General features: G+C 43.6%; 1 protein-coding gene across 1 annotated transcript in view; it reads left to right on the plus strand.

The window, feature by feature from the left end:
• Positions 1-990: 990 nt before the first annotated feature.
• LOC147725854 (extracellular calcium-sensing receptor-like) overlaps positions 991-13431 on the plus strand; it is a 366326-nt gene continuing 353885 nt past the window's right edge. Inside the window, exon 1 of the mRNA XM_086963376.1 lies at positions 991-1241. Within this exon, the coding sequence (XP_086819502.1) occupies positions 991-1241 (251 nt within the window). The remainder of the gene's footprint in view (positions 1242-13431) is intronic.

Genomic DNA, 13431 nt, shown 5'->3' on the forward strand with positions numbered 1-13431 from the left:
GGGGTACTTCTAGCGCCTCGAGGCTCTAATCACCAGAGGCGCAGCTGGGGTGAAGCCAGAGACAGACAGCTGCACCCTGACCCAGAGTCCAGGGGAGAGGGGTACTTCTAGCACCTCAAGGCTCTAATCACCAGAGGTGCAGCAGGGGTGAAGCCAGAGACAGACAGCTGCACCCTGACCCAGAGTCCAGGGGAGGGGGGGTACTTCTAGCACCTCAAGGCTCTAATCACCAGAGGTGCAGCAGGGGTGAAGCCAGAGACAGACAGCTGCACTTTGACCCAGAGTCCAGGGGAGAGGGTACTTCTAGCGCCTCGAGGCTCTAATCACCAGAGGCACAGCTGGGGTGAAGCCAGAGACAGACAGCTGCACCCTGACCCAGAGTCCAGGGGAGGGGGGTACTTCTAGCGCCTTGAGGCTCTAATCATCAGAGGCTCAACTGGGGTGAAGTCAGAGAGAGACAGCTGCATTGTGACCCAGAGTCCAGGGGAAGGGTTATACTTCTAGCGCCTCAAGGCTCTAATCATCAGAGGCTCAGCTGGGGTGAAGTCAAAGAGAGACAGCTGCACTGTGACCCAGAGTCCAGGGGAAGGGATATACTTCTAGCGCCTCAAGGCTCTAACTATCAGGCTCACACCATGGGTGAAGTCAGAGACAGACAGCTGCACTGTGACCCAGAGTCCAGGGGAGGGGGGTACTTCTAGCGCCTCGAGGCTCTAATCATCAGAGGCTCAGCTGGGGTGAAGTCAGAGACAGACAGTTGCCCTCTGACCCTTCAGAATCACTGTGTGAGAGTAGGAGCCATCTCTATTTTTGTTTATTGAAGGGAGTTGGTGTTTCAGTTTTTCAGGGAGAAGCAGAAGAAAAAGGCATCGAGGCAACGTCAGAGGTCACAGATCCACGTCAGAGGTCACAGATCCACGTCACACTGCATGTGCATCAGCCTGCTTCTGTGTGACGTCATTCACACCTTGCCCTCCACCACCAGCAGCAATGCAAGTCCCGGATATGAGCTGCTCCTGTGTGCTGTGGTGGAGTTTATCGCTGTTTTCATTGGTGCCTCACTGTTCACCGTGGGAAGCTGTGACGCAAACATCTGGCTGCGCCCTGAAGAGCAGCGTCCAGCAGAGATACTACAAGGAGGGGGACTTCATGCTTGGAGGGATTGTACATGTGTTCATAAGTGATATACCATGGGCTGATGATAGTTACGCACGGTTCGCGGACCCATGGGATTGTGAAGAGTAAGTCATTCCATTTTTAAATATCACAAAAGAAGCACCACTCCGATCCTTGTTTAGATGACTTCCCACTTAGACAGATTTTATTCCAAAGACACTTTCAGAACTAATTCCCTCCTTCTCAGACCCCACCAGGAAGTTCTTTAGTCACTGTAAATTTGTCACAAATATTTTTCTTTTTGTTTGTACATCCTGTGCTTCCTGCGTTTGATATTGTGTTCCTTTTGCCTACATTGTTTTGATTCTATGGCCTGCTATTGTTCGCCAGGAAGTTCTTTAGTCATTGTATAATTTGTCATATTTATTCTTATTTTTGCTTGTACAGTCTGTTCATGCTGTGCTTGAGATTGTGTGCCTTTTGTTCTATTCCTGCAACAGTTCTCTCATGTAACGTAACAGGTTCTATTGTACAGCACTCTGACACCTTCGGGTAAAGTCCGCACTTTATAAAAATGCATTAAATAAATAAATAAATAAATAAAAATAAAGTTAACCCTATGCACTCACTCACCCCAGCCCAGGTGGGTCCCTATAGACTCTATAAGAAAGACATTGAACCCTGGGCCCCTTGAATCACAATGCTCTAAATGCACGTGTAGCCTGACTGCTGCAGCCTACACCCTGCCATCACACCTGTCAATCAACCCTTCTGAGATGCAGGAAACCCTGCTTTTCACCACGAGGGGCTCCAGGACACAAGAACAAGAGTCAGGGGTGGTGGGCTACAACTAACTCTCCCCGGGTCAGTAAACTCCCCCTCTTCATGCACCAACCTTCACATCTTAGCCAAACTTTCTCAAGACCAGAAATTAAAGTTAGACCCATCAGGACTCCATTCAGTCAGTTCCACCTTAATCTGTTAAAGAAGGAGGTGAATATATGGTTAAAAGCAGTTTACTGAGTTGTCAAAATTATTGTAATATGTTGGTGCGATGTGTTTTCATGCTTTATCTATGTGCTTAAATAATGCTGCCTACATCACAGGCCTGTTTTATTTGAACCTAATCACTGAATTTGAACTGAATACTTGGGGGTGTGCGCCTATTCCTCTTGTGGGCGTCTTACTTGAAGCCAACATAGAAATGATGTTTGCTGAGTTGTTACATATTTGTAGTGTTGTTTTATTTGTTTATTATTTTATGCATAGCAAAACAGATAAATGCAAGCATCATACTGCACCCCAAGCACCCATCAAACCCCCCAACCTCCCACACAAAAAGTTGAGGGCCAAGCAATGAACACACTGTTTTTTACAGCTGGTAGTAAACCATCCCATCACCCAGGTGTGTGATCCGTGAGAGGGGTCTGCACCTACTAGGTCCATCGTCCCACAGGTGAACGCCCCAACAGTGCCACCTTGCCAAATCCCTTAAGTGGTCCCCGAGCCCCAGCTGCCCAAAGTTTTCTGAAATTTCCATTGACAGCCCTACCCCTGTAGACCCCCTTTACCATCAACTTACACTGTTCCATGAATGCTTCCCAATCTCGATTCAGGTGGGGGACCCTGCCTCCCCATTTTTGGGCAAAATGCAGCAGATGTTTATCAGAATCCTCTGGAATCATGACAGATCTGAGGGGCCCCACATGCCCAGCAACACAGATGGAGGCTGCTAATCTGGGGATATCCCCGGACCTCCTATAGTTAACCTACAACCCCGCCTAGAAGGCACCAAATTGGGGTCAGCTCCACAGTGTATGCAGTAGTGTGCCCTCCATCTTGCAGTCCCTGAAAGTTGTCAAGTATTGCTGCTGCTCACAGTGAAAAAAAGAGAAAAGTTTCTCCCACATAATATTCTGCACTTAATATAGGCTGAAAATGTGTCTGCACATGTAAATAACCTCACCAGGTCCAATGTAGGAAGATGTAGAGAGACATAGAATCGGTAGCGGAACCCAGTCTCTTTTACTGCCAGTCTTGCTTCTCGTAAGCAAGGACTATACGTACAAAGTACAAGTTTATGCACTGCTAGTAGGTTTTCAAAACAAATGAATAAAAGGCATTGTCATTTACAATGCCAATAGCTCCAACTCTTGCAAATGTGAGACCTATTGCATTGCAAATGCTTGTTTTCAATTGGTAGAGTTTTTCTAAATGTCTAAAATGAACTGCTAGTGCCTTCGCTAAGTTTCTGAAATTAAGTGGTTAGAAAGTCGATTGCAGTAGTTACGAAAAGTATTTCTGTTTAGGATTTTTCCTATCTAAAAGGTCCCAACTTTAGTAAAGTAATGGGTGATACTGATAATAAGGCTCAGGAGCTCAATCTGACCCTGTCCATGGAACTGTCCTATGCCAGGTGCAGGGCCCTCAGTAAGGGTTATGGTATTAAAACTAGAACTCATGCTGACATAGCAGATCAGAGAAGGCTGTTAGCAGAGTTTAAAAGAGATAATCCAGAATTAGTAGATCTGTCTGAGGAGCCCTCCACTCCGATAGAGATGGGGAGCCCTCAGAGGAGGCTCTCATGCTGGAAGGTTTTTCCAGAAGATTTAACTTATAAGCTCAACTCCTGGACATAGAAAGACAAAGTAAAGAGATGGGCCTAGGACCAATCCCTGGTAGAAGCAATTTTGTAACTGGGGAGAAAGAAGATTCCTTTGACTCTCTTCACAGTGTACTTTGTTTTAGTACAATATATAGAGAACCGGCTACCTACAAGCACTAATAGTCTTAACAACCCATAAGCCAACATATATGCTTTATCTGCACAAAACAATATGTACTCACATACACTTATATACCCATATAAACACACACAGACGCTCACTCAGCGACTGACAGATTCACTCAAAACAGAACCAAACACTAAAACACCCACTTTCAAAGTTTTTTCTGTGAATTGTTTGAAATTGTATTTCATAACAGTAACCTGTAACCATTGAGGCACTTGAGTAGATGCGTGAATGGCTGTATGAGTTTCTGAGTGGATTTGTGAGTGTGTTTGTGGGTGTGTGAGCATCTGAATGAATCTATGAGTTGGCGTGTGAGTATCAGAGTGGGTCTGTGACTGGCTTTGTGAATGTCTGAGTGAGTCTTAGTGGGTGCATTAGTGTCTGAGTAGATCAGTGAGTCAGTATGTGAGCCTCTGACTGGGTGTGTGAGTGGGTGCATGAGTGTGTTTGAATGTTTGTATTTAGATGGACAAGTCTCTGGTTGTGTGGGTGAGTGAGTACACAAGTGTCTGAGTGGGTCTATGCGTGTTATGTGAGTCCCTGAATTGGTCTGTGAATGGGTGAATAAGTGTCTGAGTGGATCTGTGAATGGGAACATGAGTGTCTGATTGGCTCTGTGAGAGGGTACATGAGTGTCTGAGTGGGTATGTGAGAGCATGCAATATTCTCTGAATGGGTCTGTGAGTGGATGTGTGAGTGACTGAGTGGGTCTGTGAGTTTATGTTTGAGTTGTTCTATGGGTCTGTGAGTGGGTGAATGAGTGTTTGAGTAAATCTGTGAGTTGGTACATGAGTGTCTGAGTGTGTCTGTGAGTGGGTGTATGAGTTTCTGAGTGGCAATGTGAATGAAGCATGAGTTTGTGAGTGGGTCTGTGAGTGGATACATTAGTAGGTCTATCAGTGGTAGCATGGTAAAAAGGTAGGAGGCAGATGGGAACAGGTCCTTGTGTCAGTTCCCCCTGACGGTCCTCCTGTCCAGCTTGCCTGTAATCTGCTACTCTCTGCTGCTTTCGGTTTTGTGCCTCCTCTACTAATTTTCTGCTACTTTTTCTGCCTCTTGCTGCTCATTTCTGCCTCTATTTTGCCTCTTTCTGGTCATTCTGCCCATTATTTTGGATCTTTCTGCTTGCGCCTGACTTCTATTTTGCCTATTTCTACTTTCTGCTGACCTTTATTTTGCCACTTTCTGCTTGTTGCTGACATTTATTTTGCATCCTATTGCTCAGTTCTAACCTTTATCTTGTCTCTTTCTGCACATTGCTGACCTTTATTCTACTTCTTTCTGAATGCTGCTGGTCTTTATTTTGCCTCTTTCTTCTCCATTCTGACCTTTATTCTGCCTCTTTCTGCTCTCTTCTGACCTTTATTCTGCATCTTCCTGCTACCTTCTGACCTCTATTTTGCTTCTTGCTGCTTGTTTCCCACCTTTATTTTGCCTCTTTCCTCTCATCTCTGACCTTTAGTCTGTCTCTTTCTGCTAGATGATTACTTTTAATCTGCCTCATTCAGCTTGTATCTCACCTTTACTTTGTCTCTTTCTGCTCTTTGCTGACCTCTATTTTGACTCTTTCAGCTAATTTCACACCTTTATTTTGCCTCTTCTTTCTCATTTCTGACCATTATTTTGCCTCTTTATGTTTGTTTCTCATCTTTATTTTGCATCTTTCTGCTCCCGTATGACTTTAATTCTAGATCGTTCTGCTTGCTGCTGACCTTAACTTTGCCCCCTTCTGCCTATTTCAGACCTTCATTCTACCTCTTTCTGCTTGAAATTCATCTTTGCTTTGCCTCTTTCTGAAAGTTACTGACCTTAATTTTGCCTCTTTCTGCTCATTGCTGGCCTTTGTATTGCCTCTTTCTACTTGTTTCTGACCATTATTCTGCCTCTTTCTGCTAGTTATTTTTACCTTTATTCTGCCTCTTTCTGCTCATTTCTGACCTTTATTTTCCCTCTTTCTGTTCCTTTACCCTGGGACCCCAGGGGGAGTGTCAAGGCTGCCGAGGTCCAATCCGGCTCCCAGGCTCCTTCACAGCAAGCTGCTGGAAATACATCTCCCTTCTTGCAGGAGCAATAGTTTATACACTTTTCATACTGCATCTCTGCGGCAGGGAAAGAGATGAAACCTCGTCTTCCGGTGGGTAGGAGCACTCTGACAGCTCCCCCCTGCTAGAACCAGAGTGCTTTCCTTTGCTTGGTGTGAGCTGTCAAAGCTCCCACTAAGCAAAAGAAAACAGCTTTACCGGGGGTCAACACCCCAGGACATAGCAGGAGCTGACCATGGGAGGTGGGAGTCCCCAGGGCCATAATTGGCTCAATGAGGGGGATGGGTGGCTCCCTCCTTTCTTGTGCATAGGCTGGCCAGAGGTGGTGGAGGTCCCTGGGGTCATATTTACCCCAGGAGGGAAGCCGTGTGGCCCCCTCCTTCATTTTGAAAAATTATTTGACTCAAGGAGGTGGCTGTCGCTGGGGCTCAGAGGGGTCTGAGCAGCTCTCCCATTCATTCTAGTTATAGCCCCAGGGACGTGGAGGTCTTGGGTTTTTGGGGGGTCACCCAGCCCACCCACATTGAATTTTACATAAGCACCAAGGGTTGGATCATCAATAGGGCACAAAAAAGCCTATGGAGGGGGGCCAAAGGTGCTCCCGTCCTTTAATTTAATAAAAGAGACAAGCCCATGGGACCTGCCCCCCCGGGCTTAATACAAACCAATCATGGGAGACCACGCTAGTTTTTATAAAAAAAATGTGCAGCAATATTCACAAACATGATGTGAAAATTGCTGTGAATGAAAAAATATATATGTTTTTTTTTGCCCAGCTCGGGACCCTCTGGGACATCAAGACCTGGGCTGGGGAAGGCAGGGTTTTTTATTTTTTATTTTATTTTTGTCATTTGTAAAGTGCCTGAATCAACCCAGGTAGGGTGTATCCCCGCTCGGATGAGACTAGATGGGAGATAGTGAATAGCAAAGCAAGTGAGACAGTGATTAGAAAAGCAGGGTTTCTTATTTTTTCTGAAAGAACAGGTAGTTAGTAGAGGTGCGAATATCCTGGGGAAGTGGATTCCATAATTTGGGAGCAAGGTAGGAAAAGGATCTGCCTCCCATTCTGGTTTGTTTGATGCGGGGTATCACAAGAAGTCATTTCCCCTCAGAGCGGAGAGTGCGAGATTGTGTGTATTTGGACAATTTTTTGGCGAGGTAGAACGGTCCCATTTGGTTTAGACTTTTGAATATTTTACAACAGATTTTAAAGTGTATTCTTTTGCGAATAGGCAGCCAATGAAGTTTACGCAGGAGTGGGAGAGAATGGGGGTACGGTACGGGGAGCTAGTGACCAGACGGGCCGCCGTATTCTGCACAACCTGCAGACTCTGAAGGGCAGATTCTTTAGAAAAGATCAGCAAAGCATTGCTGAAATCCAGGCGGCTGAGTACTAATGCATGGATTAAAGTCTTTTGTGTGGAGGGGGGAGGAAATGAAAGACTACGCAACAAGCTGAGGGCGTGAAAACATGCTCATTTAGTAGCACCAATGTGTTCATCCATATTCCAGTTGTTATTGAGAAGAACTCCTAGGTTTTTAACCGTGGCTTAGGTGATGGAGCTGCCCCGAGTTCTTCAGGCCACCAGCTGGGGGCCCAGCAGGTGGTGGTGTCTTTGAAAAGCATGATTTCTGTTTTGCCTGTGTTAAGCTGCAGAAAATTGCAGCTCATCAACGAAAGATATTGCTTTCATTCCATTAGCAAAAATGTCTTGAATGTTGGGGTTATTTTTATTAAACGATAGAAGGAGTTGTGTATCATCTGCGTAGGAGATCGGGGTAAACCCGATGTTCCTAAGAAGTGCCGCTAGGGGGGAGATGTACACATTAAAAAGGGTGGGGCTGAGACAAGAGCCCCGAGGTGCCCCTTTGGTCACCATTGTGGTATTGGACTTGAAACGTCCAAAGTTTACTGTTTGTGTTCTGTCTTGAAGGAAGTCCTTTAACCATTCAAAAGCGGTGTCCTGGACACCTATTGAATCTAGTCTGTCTAGCAGGATCTGATGGGAGATTGTGTCGAATGCGGCAGACAGGTCGAGCAGTATGAGAATTACTGCCCAACCCACGTCCGCCTGCATACAAATGTCATCTGCTACGTTAACCAGGGCCAGTTCAGTACTGTGTCGAGGACGGAACCCTGATTGAGATATATCAAGACAGTTAGATGACTCCACGAAGGATGAGAGGTGTTTAGTAATGTTTTTTTCCAGTAGTTTGCTATACAGGGGGAGCAGTGAGATTGGTCGATAATTGGTAACGACGTTTGGCGATAGTTTAGCATTTTTCTTAATTGGCATAATCTGTGCAGCTTTCCATTCTTTAGGGAGTGTGCCTTGTCTGATAGATTAATTGAGAATGGGACAAAGAGACTCCGCCAATTCAATAGCGAGTTTTTTTGCACTTTTGGTGGGTATAAGGTCTGTAGGGGAGCCAGATTTTGCAGATTTCAGTAAATATTCTGTGTCTTGTGTGGTGAGAAGGGGGAAGTCTTTCAGAGTGCACAGACTGGGTGGGTGGGAGGTTCCTTGTTTTGGGAGTGGGCTGTGATTGGTGTTAGGGCGGATATTTTATTGTAGATTTCCTCAATTTTTTGTGCAAAATGGGCAGCAATAGTATTGCATAATGATTGGGAAAGTTCTTCATCAGGGTTGCATGCTTTGGGATTGATCAGAGTATTGAGAATGTGGAACAGAGTTTTTGATGTGTTGTCCGCTTGCTCGATTTGGGTGGCTATGTAGTTTTTACAGGCTTTCCTAGGATTTTTATGATATTTATCAAGGGCAGATTTGAACTTTTTTGTCTAGCATGCCTTTAGATCGGCGCCAAAGTCGTTCAAGATTTTTACACTAGCTCTTCTCTGATCTAAGATCTGTCGAATACCAAGGGGTCTGGGGACGGGTGGAGAACGCAGCGTATTTTTTCATGGGGATCAGATTGTCTTTAGTGTGTCTGATAGAGTCTTGGAAAGTCTTCAGGCGTTCCTCAATAGTGTCAGTGGAAGAGTAGTGGGGTGGGTAAAAGTTTTATTAAAAAGGGTTGGTGTGAATTTGTGCCATTGTCTGTGGCTATGGGTTACTGAAGAATCTTTATGTTCATGCTTCCTAGGACCCACCAGGTCAAATGAGAGCATCGAGTGGTCTGACCAAGTTAAAGGGTTGGTGAATTTGTAGATGATCTCGGAGGAGTTGGATAGGACCTGGTCCAAGGTATGACCAGCAGTATGTGAGGGGGCATCATTCTTTTTATAAGGCCGAATGTTGTCATTTCCTTAAGGAAGGTGGCCACTTGTGGGTCCTGAGTGTCCTCACTATGAACATTAAAATCACAAGGAGAAGGAATTTATTTGAGGAGATTAAATGGAGAACAATCAGGTCCATGAGAATGGTAATGGAGCTGGAAAGAGGTCCAGGAGGGCGGTAAACAAGGGCACCCTTCCAGCTCAGTTGTGTATGGAGATTAACCTGAATATGAGAATTTCTATTTTCTCACAGAGATATTGATCTATTATAGTAGCTTTTATTGGATCCTAATATATGATAGCGGTCCCTCCACCGGTCTTGTGGGGTCTATCCAGCTTTATGATGAGGTAGCCCTCAGGATGTGCCAAAGCAATGGCTGGAGTGGAAGAGGGTTTTAACCATGTTTCTGTCAAAACCCAATGTCAGGGCAAGAGGTGGCTAATATATCCCAAATATTGGTAGCGTGTTTGGGAATCGAGCGGACATTAGCTAGCAAACAGTCCCAGTTGGCGTTGTTGGGGGTGTTACTATCCACACGGCTAGTGTAGGGCTTACTGGAAGCTGTGGGAAGGCTTTGGAAACCACAGTAGATACATGAAAAGGGGCCTTCCAAAATGAGAGGGAAGTGGTGGATGCCTGCATGAGATCCACTGGCCAGGGTGGGGTTAGATGACCGATCCCTAATTAGTAACAAGTCTTGGTTGGAACAGGTTATCCTAGCTTTTTGGTCAGGGGCAAGAGCAGCATGGAAACTGACAGAGTTTCAGGCTCCTGGCTGCGGTCTGGCGCGAACAGGCGCAGACAGGCTTGACTTTGGAGAGCCTTCGGCCCGCCAGCAGCACGTCTGCTGTGCGTCGGCCAGGGCATGCGTATTTGTCGTTTTCGGCAGAGGCCAGCTGATCTGGGCTCTGACGTCACTTCCTGGTTGTGCGACACTCCCTCCACACAATCAGAAATTTCCGTGGCGGAACGGGGAGGAGTAGTCAATCAACACATGCAGGTAAGTACAGAGTCTTAGCAGCGCAGTGCGAAGGTAAAAACAGGTGCAAATAGTGAAATGTGTTATTTATAAAAAGAACAGTGACTAAGTTCTGGCAGCGCGATTCCAAAGCGCACTAAGCTAATGAAATGACAGTAGCGAGCATGCGAGCATCGGAGGGGAGGTCAGGAGGGAATTAAAGCAGCAAGTGGTGTTTAAAGCTGATTGCTTCTCGAACACTGACTGCAAACCTCTAGCGCGTTTTCCTACCCTACCCCTTTTCTTTTTTTCCCATTCGACTGAAGCCGAGTGCAAAGATCGTTGAAGTATTGGCATCCCATCAGAGCTATGTAGGTCTCTCCACAAGCAAAATGTTAGTAGTGAAGTAGTAGCAATCGTAAATATACAAATTTGGATTTCCTTTAATAACTCCCACAAACTGCATACCAAAAGCTGGCTTTCTGCCTATTATGGTGTAACTCCTTTCAGTGTTTTGGGCTGTAGGAGTCTGAATAGTCTGCTGAAATTAATATTGGGAACATACATTTTGACCCACTCTTTTTCTCTGCTGCTGCTTGACGGATCATACCAAAGCTTTCCGTGCACAGCAAGAATCACTACATACTTTTGTAGGAAAATGTAATGAAGCTTCGTCAAATGATGCCAAAATCATAGGCACGTTTTTTCAGTGAATTTCTGAGTTTTTTTAAATTGTATTTCCTATCTGTAACCCCCCTGTGACCTTGCTTTTGTCCAGTGAATGTCTAAGGTTTTTAAAATGCCAAATCCAAACTCTAATGTCACTTTACCCTATATTTTCTTAGTGAATTTATATGTTTTTTCAAATTCTATTAGCTATCACGTCCATGTAACTTATGATTTTTTATTGAATTTTTAAGTTTTATTTTTGTTCTAAATTGGCTCTATAAGGTGTATTTTTATAAGCTTGTATTTTCTTCATGGGATTAATAAGCAATGTTTTTTAATAGTCGCAGTGACATCGCAATTCCCGAGGACATGTTGCGAAAATGGTGAACAAAAACAGACATCCAATTACCACAACACATCCAAAAATAATAGATAAAAAATCCATTCTGAACATTGCACTACACAAATTACTATATGCATACTTCTTTCATAGCATGCTTAAAATCATATTTGTACGCTAAGTTTGTTTATAAACAATCTTTCAGACCTATTTTCTTTGTTTTAGCGGTTATTCGGGACATCGCAATTATGTCGTTATGCGCGACGATCGCATCTTTTCAATAAAGTGAAAACACATATATGCACATATATTACAGTATTTTACACACTAAAGGTTTATTACGGTACCCTTCAAACTCATGCTTTTCTAATTCATTTCTAGAACAACCATCTCTAAAACCTATTTTCAGTTTTTTGAAGTAAGGCCAGAGATCATAATGACTTTGGTCATCGAGATACCCACGGTTACGTCATGAAAGCGCAATGCAAAAGCAGGAATTCAATAGCCACCACCACATAAAAAAATTATAACTATATAATTAATTCTAACCATCACAATAGATAACTCACTATATAAATAACTCTATAAAACCATTTATCAATATCTCTATAACAATGCATATTAATGATTCATTGATTTGGTTTCTATTTTCAAAAATATTTGCGATGACGCTGGTAGTCGTGATGTCGCGCAATGGTACAAAGGGGGCCGCACCAGTGGTCGCTAACCCCTTATGTGAGCTTCACAAATATTTTCAGCCTCTGGAACCGTTCCCGATAGATAAAATGATGGCTGCAACTTTCAATTCAGGTTGCGTCCAGCCAATCAGGGCATTCCCGTTGATGCGTGCATTCATCATTCATTGTGAAAATGCACAAGATATCTGCAATTACTGACGTCATCTCGATCTCTGGCATCACTGCGGAAATGGAAAATAGGTTTTAGAGATGGTTTTCATAAAAACTCTGGTGATTCGTGAAGCGGAGGCCGAGAAAAAGGGGGAGTCCCAAAACATGTTTTCCCCATGCAATTTTCAATAGGAACATTTAAACGCAGCTACAGCCCGAACTGCTGAACAGAATTACACCAAATTTGGCAAAAGGGTAGCCCTTGGTTCATAGTCGTGCCTTTTTGTTTAATGGTGTAAATCTGTTCAGTAGTTTTTTAGATATCAAAGGTAAAAAATATATATATATCTGGGTGGAGCCTAACCACACATCTCATCGTGAGATCTGATTGTCTGTCAGCACTTCATCCAAGTAGTGTTGGCAGCCATTTTGGGACCAATATACATGATAGTACCTCATTAAAAAGCATAGCAGTTATTAGGAGCTTTTAAGACTTTAGTTACATTATAAATAATTTGTTGCTGGTACTATACTCATTTTAGGAATTGTGGTGTGTTTTAAGGTGATTTTACCATGTGAAAAGCCTTCTACTGGGATATCATGAATCATGTTTGAGAGAAATCTATTGTCTCATGCTTTTCCTACAGAGGTTTGGAAAGTGATTTATAAGCTAAACTGAGAGTATATTTTCTGTAAATTCACATTATCTCTCTCAGTCATGTGAGAATGAAGTCTGACATTCCCAGTAAAACATGTACATCCAACAACGGCAGAGACTGTCAGTTGAATCCTTTGTGTTCTACTGCAGCTTCCCAGAGAGTTCTAAAGAACAACTAGAGCACTAACAGTCCTACTTATGACAAATGTATGGCACACCAGAAGCCATCTTGATTGGAATAAAGTGGTAACTCATAAAACATTTAATTTAAAAAGTAACAAAATGAGGGGGTTAATTTTGCCATAGAAAGTATGATTAGTGCTGCAGAAAGAAAAATTAGGGCACATTTTGAGTGACTTCTCAAATCCTCTTCTATTTCATTAAAAACAACATTACAGTGATCTAATAAGCAACTAGAGTGCTAAAATCCTGAATAATGGTAAATGTGTGACACATCTGAATGCCTTCTTGATGGAACTAAAGTAAACAAGCATTAAAAATGCTAAATGCAATAGGTCTCACCCTCGTTTAGGGTAAAGATGGAATCAAAGTAAAAAACTGAAAGTATTTCCTACTGAGCAGACTGTAGTAAATTAGGAAATTGGGAAACTTCATAACAAATAAGTCTCCCAAGATGGCCACCAGAGACAAAAGAGCCCAAATGTAGCACAAATATCACCCAGATGCAGTCCAAGTATAGCCCAATGACAGAATTTCCCAGAGTGTTCTAAAGAACAACTAGAGCGCTAACAGTCTTACGTATGACAAA

This window comes from Lissotriton vulgaris, chromosome 3_1 (assembly GCF_964263255.1).
Source record: "Lissotriton vulgaris chromosome 3_1, aLisVul1.2, whole genome shotgun sequence".
NCBI classification, from domain to species: Eukaryota; Metazoa; Chordata; class Amphibia; order Caudata; family Salamandridae; genus Lissotriton; species Lissotriton vulgaris.